At 39.2% G+C, this 7,468-nt stretch overlaps 1 protein-coding gene and 1 long non-coding RNA gene across 3 annotated transcripts; one reads left to right on the plus strand and one right to left on the minus strand.

Annotated features, from left to right (window-relative positions):
• The first annotated feature begins 540 nt into the window (after positions 1-540).
• Positions 541-2,527, plus strand: LOC116190225 (actin-depolymerizing factor). 2 transcript variants are annotated; one of them, XM_031519882.1, is made up of 4 exons: positions 551-700; positions 779-853; positions 1,163-1,428; positions 2,070-2,527. In XM_031519882.1, the coding sequence occupies exons 1-4, from the start codon at positions 686-688 to the stop codon at positions 2,218-2,220; spliced, it is 507 nt and encodes a 168-aa protein (XP_031375742.1). In that variant the 5' UTR covers positions 551-685; the 3' UTR covers positions 2,221-2,527. The 2 variants fall into 2 exon arrangements, with proteins under 2 accessions (XP_031375743.1, XP_031375742.1); XM_031519883.1 differs by lacking the exon at positions 779-853 and having other exon boundaries at positions 541-700.
• Positions 2,528-4,973: 2,446 nt separating this feature from the next.
• LOC116190224 lies at positions 4,974-6,692 on the minus strand. The gene is made up of 4 exons (XR_004152623.1): positions 6,219-6,692; positions 5,497-5,688; positions 5,370-5,419; positions 4,974-5,194 (listed from the first exon to the last, which is right to left on the minus strand). It is a non-coding gene; the product is annotated as an uncharacterized LOC116190224 (long non-coding RNA).
• Positions 6,693-7,468: the final 776 nt, after the last annotated feature.

The raw sequence follows: 7,468 nt of genomic DNA on the forward strand, positions 1-7,468 counted from the left end.
AGTATCTTGTTAGAACCTGTAAATTCTTTTGTCTCGCTAAATAAAATCGAAAATATCTCATTCATAATCACTAATAACGCAAAACAGAATGTTGATATAGATTTAGATTAATCCACAATACATCAACAACAAAAAGTAGTATGTCTCATCAATCCATTCACAAAACTAAATATCCGTAATATGATCAGGTCTCATCGAGAACACATCGAGGTCGTCGAACCAAAACTGTCGACAATAAGTAATGCGAAACTTCTACCGAGAGAGAGACAAAGAGGAGAATATGGTAAAGTAAAAGGGAAAAATATATTTATATAATTAGAGAAAATTATTATTGGATTCAGGTTGTGATTTCGGTTCGGGATAACCTATTTGTAGGAATCGAAATCGGAATCGATTTTCACTGATTTTTTATTTTAATACCTGGATCCTATCATATTTTTAATATAAACTACTTGGATTCTAACCTAATAGGTATGTTCCGATCTGAGTCCGAGTATATTTGATATCCATGTGTACCAAAAAAAAATAATAATAGTCATTTTTCGTACGTCGGCGGCCACATTTTTCCCTTCTTTCCCTTCCATACGCTCCATCTTTGTCCTCTCCTTTCCTTCAACCTTCTCCTCTCTCTCTCTCTCTCTCTCCATCCACTCTGCAGGTCTTGGTTACCGGAAGAGCAGCAGCCATGTCTTTCCGAGGGGTAAGTGAAGCTTCTACCTCTGCTTGATTGCTTCCGTACCTTCTGAACCAGTAATTTGATCAATCGCCAGTTTCTTAGGTTGCTGTTGCAGTCTCAATTTCTGGTTTGATGCAACACTTGCCACTGCAAATTCCTTTGATCATGCCTTGGACTGTAAACCCTTAATGCTACTCACTTCGATGTCCTCTGAACTGTGATTAATTCTTCTGGTTACTCTTGAAATCTCCACTCATCCCCGATTTCAGCATTAAAACCTCTCTGGGTATTTTGGGAAGTTGTCCCGTTCATGCGATCGACCGGGAAAGGTCATCTAGAAAGTAGAAAGTTGGGATTTTGTTGCCCCTTTTTCTGATCTAATCGTTTTCCGGTGTGTCGAAGTCTTGTTTCGGTTCGATCGAGAATAAGTTAGGACTTGAGTGGAGCAATAACCTTGATAGCCGGACGGATCGCTTATATTGTCAGGCTAATGCTCAATCTGGGATGGGTGTGGCGGACCACTGCAAGAGCGCGTATCTGGAGCTGCAGAGGAAGAAGGTGCACCGCTACATAATCTTCAAAATCGACGAGAAGAAGAAAGAGGTCGTGGTGGAGAAGACCGGGGGTCCGGCTGAGAGCTACGAGGACTTTACCTCCTCTTTGCCCGAGAATGACTGCCGATATGCTGTCTACGACTTTGATTTTGTTACCTCCGAGAACTGTAAGAAGAGCAAGATCTTCTTCATCGCGTGGTTAGCATCATTCCTGCTAATCTCTTGTTTCGCAATCTGTTTGAGCACTACCTGATAATCACTTACAACACCCAATAGTTTGTTTCGCTTATCCGGGTATTCTACGACAAAAGATTGCTGCTTAATGACATCTGTGGCATTGCTCACAAGAAATTATCTATTAATTATCAATATGTCCTTATTATTGTGAGATTTATTGGGACATATCTTGAGCAGCCAAGACTTCAGCCCATCTTAATATAGTTGTAGAGACTGTCAGCATGGGGTCAACAGCTGCTCCACGACATTAACAAATGACCTTACTCTGACCAAATCCTAGCCTTTCTCCATTCGTATATCATTTGCCCCCTCTCTTTGCCCTTGTTGGAAGTTGATTTGAGCTGGTCATGATTGAGGTATTACTGTTATTTGCTTGCTAATCTATTCTCGTAGATCCTATGGATTTAATATTTCCAGGCATTTATTGATCAAAGAAATTGATGTGTTCACTTGCTGGAAACCCATTATAAAGCACAAGAAATCTAGCTTCTTGGCCTCTCGCTTTTTGTTGTTTGTATGACAATTTCTCTGTTTAGCTTTTCCTGCTTTTAGTTCGTCTGATGTTGAAATTGCTGCTGAGTTCATTTTTGTATCTTCCTTAGGTCCCCGGCCGTGTCTCGAATTCGAGCCAAAATGCTGTATGCAACATCAAAGGACCGTTTCAGGAGGGAGCTTGAGGGGATCCACTATGAGATCCAGGCAACTGACCCTACTGAGATGGACCTCGAAGTGCTCCAAGACCGTGCGCACTAGAAATGCACTTTGTGAAAGACTAAACATATGCTGATCAAGTGTAGTATCTCTCTCTATCCCTCTAGTTGAAGAAAAAAGATATGCTCTACATATCTCCGTAAATAATTGACCCACCTGCGAAGGCTGACTACGGTTCTTCCTGCTGAGAATGCCCTGGGTTTCAGGGAATATCAGCCCTTCCCGTGATGATGCTTCTCAGGTGGAATTTGATATGGCTTATTGTTGCTGAGTGATGAGAACTCGCATTGTATGTTATAAATGTTATGAAATGGTGTTCCATCTATAGTGACTTTTAGTTTTTGATAGAGGTCTTCTCTTAGATTCATTTTTGGGCGATTTGATTGACTAGGATGCTTTGCATCTTCTGTGGCACGACATTCTGTGGGATCATTGAGCATCTTTGGATCTAGGCATTTTTGGGTATTAGTTTAGTTGGAAGGGTTTATTCTTCCCGGTAGGATGCTCAGAATTGAAAAATACCCTCAATGTAGCTGTTGCTTTGTGCAGGTTTACTGTTGTTTTCACATATCAAGCGAAAATGGGTCTTGCAAAAGATTCTTTTTGCAATAATCAGTTGTAGTTATTGATGGCTATGCCTTCCATGCAATTGATGGAGCGGATTAGTGATTGCCAGTATCATTTCGCTTTTCTTTTGGATCCATCTCATGGTAGAATTTCCCATAGTCTTGTCCTATACCACCTGTTGCATGCTGAGATGTCCACTGATCGAATGGTCAACATCTTAGATCATGTCTATGCAACTTCAGCTACTGCAGTTATGTCTCGTATTATATTTTTGCCTTAGGTCAAGTCCAGGATGGGGTTAGTTCGACATGCCAATTTATAAGGTATACCTTTCTCCATTTGCTTTTTGATAATTAAATGTTGCTAGCTGAACGTGTAAGGTATACATACCATTCTCCATTTGCTTTGTGATAATTAAATGTTACTAGTTGAACATGGTTGGTTCAAGCAACGGACCGTCTTTCTTGCAAGTCTTTAGCATTTTCATGCCTCGGAAGTCCATGAGAAGTTCGACTTCTCATTAGAGCCGATGACTGTAAGTGAGAGCCCAACTGGAAGTTCCTTACTGTTCCTGAATTGATCTCAAAGCACCTTAATAATTCTGCAGATGCTTATCGATTTCTAATTCACAAGTAGTGGTTGAGCTAGGGCACAGAACGCCTGCTCCCTTGTTCAAGATCTGCTATTTCCGTATTAGTCATCTTGGACATTGCGTTTGAAAATTATGATTACGATGAGGCCTCCTTTTCTAGACTGATGATGAGGAATCGGTATGGAGTGCATCACCATGCTGTATTACCGGCAAAATATATCGTGGCATCAACGCAGATCGACTAGACACGAGGTTCCCCAAAGCTCCTTTTTCTAAGAAAGATCAGTATTTGTTATTGTTGACACCTGATTTCAAAATTTTCCAAAGTTTGTAGTAATTAAGACTCGATTACTGAATTTGAATAAAAAGCCCATTGTGATATTGGAACCAGTTGGTCTGTCCAGCCCGCCTTGTGAAACTATATAAGAGCCATTAAAGGGCCAATACGGTTTGAATGCCATTGGACACGTTATTTATTACCAAAAAAAAAAAAAAAAGAATTGCAGCACATGGAACTCATTGCACGCTTGTTTTCTCTCCAATGCACTTGTAAAACAAGTCCATCAACAAATTAAATACCATCTGGAGGTGATGCCGATCTCTTCCATTTTCAAGACAGTTTTGTATTGTGTTAAGGAGGTCACATTCTATCCATTGTATTGTATTGTATATGATGCAGATTACACCTTCCCCAAATCTGAACTCGAATCCCGCTAGTTCCAACTTTGAGTAGGTTAGCTCACCAATGGATAAAATTCTCCCAATCGCGAATTTCCTGAATTCAAAAGACTTGAACATGAGGAGAGTGAATTTTCTCCATTCATAATACTCGAATTTGAAACTTAATTAAGAGAACATGTATCGAACCACTTGACACAACCCACGTTAGTAATTTTTTTTATTTAAATATAAAATAGTATTTCAATTGATCACCAATTTGACTACTTTTTATTTGTAAAGCTAGATGTGTCATTTTTTTTCTTCGTTGAAGCGCAAGGTTACGCCAGCATATTGAGTGAAGAAACCTCACTTGGGTATTGACTTGACTGTGACCAAGGTATGCTTTTAATGAACTTTGAACACAGCACTGCAAGTACGTCACTAAAAAAATTATCGAGGCTATTTAAGGTCTATTATATTGTGATCATGGTTTTTTAATTAAAAATATTAAAAATTCAAGTGAAGTTTAGCTGAAGAAATGTTAGATTTTATACATGATATTAATTCCTATAATTTTTTAGAAAATCTTAATTAAGATATCATAATTTCTACCATTTGTAAGTTTGTGGTTATGTCAATTGTAGTAGAGTTAGTTATCATTAAAACACTTTTTCTCCACGGTCAGCTTGTGCTTCTGGATCTTCTCCATAGCTTGGGTAATTCTTGTTCATCCTCATGTGCCCAAGCCGTGAAGAATAGAGAACAAAAAAGAACAGTTCATTTGAGTGCTTGGACGAGCTCATGATCACCACATGGATTTATTTCTATGAAGTGAAGAAAGCATGTTTACATGATACGACACTTTTATCTGACTAGAAGTCTTTCTTGTTTACATTGATAAAGGAAAGATGCTACCAATCAAGGAATTTCCTTTCAACCAATATCAGAATAAACGAATACGGAAGGAAGTCCCTTTATATATTGGGCAAAAAGTTCAGTTTTCTGATGCAATATCTTTGTTTTTGAGTCAGGCATAAACAAGTTTGCCCAGCTTTTTCGAATAACCAGAGTTATCAGAGTAAGTTACTCTAAGCTGTTGTTACATTGCCTTGGGCCAAGAATATTTGCAGGGCTACGTACCTGACCGCAGGCTCTGCAGACAAAATTCTCTCTACCTGATATCTTCTTCTTAAATATCTGGTTCGATAAAGAAACAGAGATGAAGATCAGAGCCAACACGAAAACCTCATCCATGACTGGAGATTGTTGATTTGAAAGCTACTTCTACCATAAATATGAAAAAGGAGTAGCTGAAGAATTGAAGACGAGTTATTTCTTCAAATTCATTCCATCACCCAATACATTTACTTACTTTGCTTTCACTTTGGGCAGAAAATAATTCTTGACAACCGGAGCTTCCTCCTGCCAAACAAACTTCAGTTTAACCTTAATTCTGATCACCCCATGAATAACAAAATAATCATCAAAAATTCACTTACATCCATTTTGCCCGCGAAATGTTCTCCATAGAATTGTAAGCCTTGTCAGGCTGAGTTGAACTGGTAATTTGCTTGAAGGCCTCTTGTTATGCTCTACGTTCTCGGAACCAAAGCCTAAATGTGGGCCCACAAGCCCACCTTCCTTCCGCGCAGGTCCAGCCTTCTTCTTCTTTGTTAACTCCATCTTTTCATCTAAAAGACACATAGGGAAAATCAGCCAAATGTTAGAAAACAAAGAAAGAGATCAGAAGCACATCACGTGAAAGATACAGTCCATGCTTCAAGTTAAACCAGAATTCCCACTAAAGTTACCACGACAAATTTACTAAGCTTCATTTAAAACAAATTATCATCTACAAATTCCAAATATGCTTAAAACTTGTTTGACATCAGCATCACACTGATGTGACAAAAAATAATCTTAAACCAACATATATTGCGAGTACCAAGTTTGCCATGGTTCAAAGGTGCAACTGGATATACAGAAGTACAAAGATCATTTGGAGATCATAAATATAACTGTACCAAATCCATGGAAAATAACACAGATCTAAAGTTAGAACCATCTAGTTCACTAATGGGTAGCAAGAACTGGCTCATCGAATGGCTTCATTTGTACATCCATTTAGCCGCAAGGAGGTCCATCCAGCGGTCTGTTTCACGGACCCACTGGCCGGTAACCTTATTTCAAAACCACAAGAAGTAAGAACATTGGAGATTACCATCCATTAGCATCTTGCATAGCTCAGCTGCTTCAGCAGCCTTGTCCTCAATCCTTCTCCTGAGCCTAAGTTTGGGATAGATATCTCCTTATCTTAATTCTCTTCACACCCTCAAATCGGTCATGCTAGGGTTCCTTAATCAATGCTTCACCTTCGCATTCCTCTGCATCAAGCAAGTTCTCCAGATCGCCAGCGAAAGAGTCCAATTCACTATTTGACTCAGAGTCATTGGCACCTTCCTCAATGGCTGTGAGAGACTGAACTTGCCGGTCCCAAATCTCCTGGCATCTTTCCCTTGTCTGCTGCTGAAGCTGAACAAATGACATTCTTTGGCCTCGTGCATATTTGTTGATGGTCGTTGGGTCAACCTTGACCCCAGAGACTGCTTGTTCACTGGAAGTTCGCGTATCATTGTGATTCGATGCCACCTTGTCCGTTTTGCGATTATTTCATCAGAAACATTGAACTTTTGCAAGACCTGTTAAGTGGAAAGAAGCTATGAGGACAGAAGTATGACAGACAATTATCCAAGAGATTGAGGAAAAAAACACAAATAAGCAAAATAAACAAAAAATCACTTACTACAAGAGAATCTGTGGAAATAAGGTTAAATTTCCTATTGCACTAATCTATGTATGATTTAAATTTTGATCTTAAACCTTAGAAGATCTAAGGCCCATGACATGACTTCAGTATCTTCCGAATTCTTATTCAACCCAAACCCACAAGTTTTCAACCCGACAATCCTCCAGAACCATATTCATAAGATAGTATGGAGCATTTCAAACATAAGGACCTTTCTCTAGGGAGAGTCAAAGAAATTGTGGCAATACCTCCCCCGCAGCTTCCATGCTCAGTCTACGTAGATCAGCATCTGTGCCAATAACTGCGGTGCTCTTAACTGTAGCTTTTTTCTGTCATTGCATTAGAAACTGGTGCCTTGGAAGTACTACGAACATAGCTAGAGCCAAGGCCCCAACCTGAAGGGTCACCGATACCGGAAATTTTCAAGCGCTCGAGATTTTCTTTTACCTAAGGGAAAAGCACAACCTTAACATCAGGTCATTGATCATGTAATGTTATATCCAAGACCTCCAGTAATATTCGAATGCTACACCAAATTGTTCCAGGAACAACTACCCTCAAACATACAGACGCATAATGATGCAAAACAAAATCAATGCTTTACTTCATCCAAAGGAACAAAAAAAAAAAAAGTAATGAAAGATTTAAAAACCAAAATGCCATTG

This window comes from Punica granatum, unplaced genomic scaffold (assembly GCF_007655135.1).
Source record: "Punica granatum isolate Tunisia-2019 unplaced genomic scaffold, ASM765513v2 Contig00397, whole genome shotgun sequence".
Classification (NCBI taxonomy): domain Eukaryota; kingdom Viridiplantae; phylum Streptophyta; class Magnoliopsida; order Myrtales; family Lythraceae; genus Punica; species Punica granatum.

Bases quoted from the DNA above. Each gene is read 5' to 3' on its own strand.
- LOC116190225 (XM_031519882.1), top strand. The intron at 854-1,162 runs GTAAACCCTTAA...TTATATTGTCAG, and splicing joins CTTTGATCATGCCTTGGACT to GCTAATGCTCAATCTGGGAT. The intron at 1,429-2,069 runs GTTAGCATCATT...TATCTTCCTTAG, and splicing joins AAGATCTTCTTCATCGCGTG to GTCCCCGGCCGTGTCTCGAA.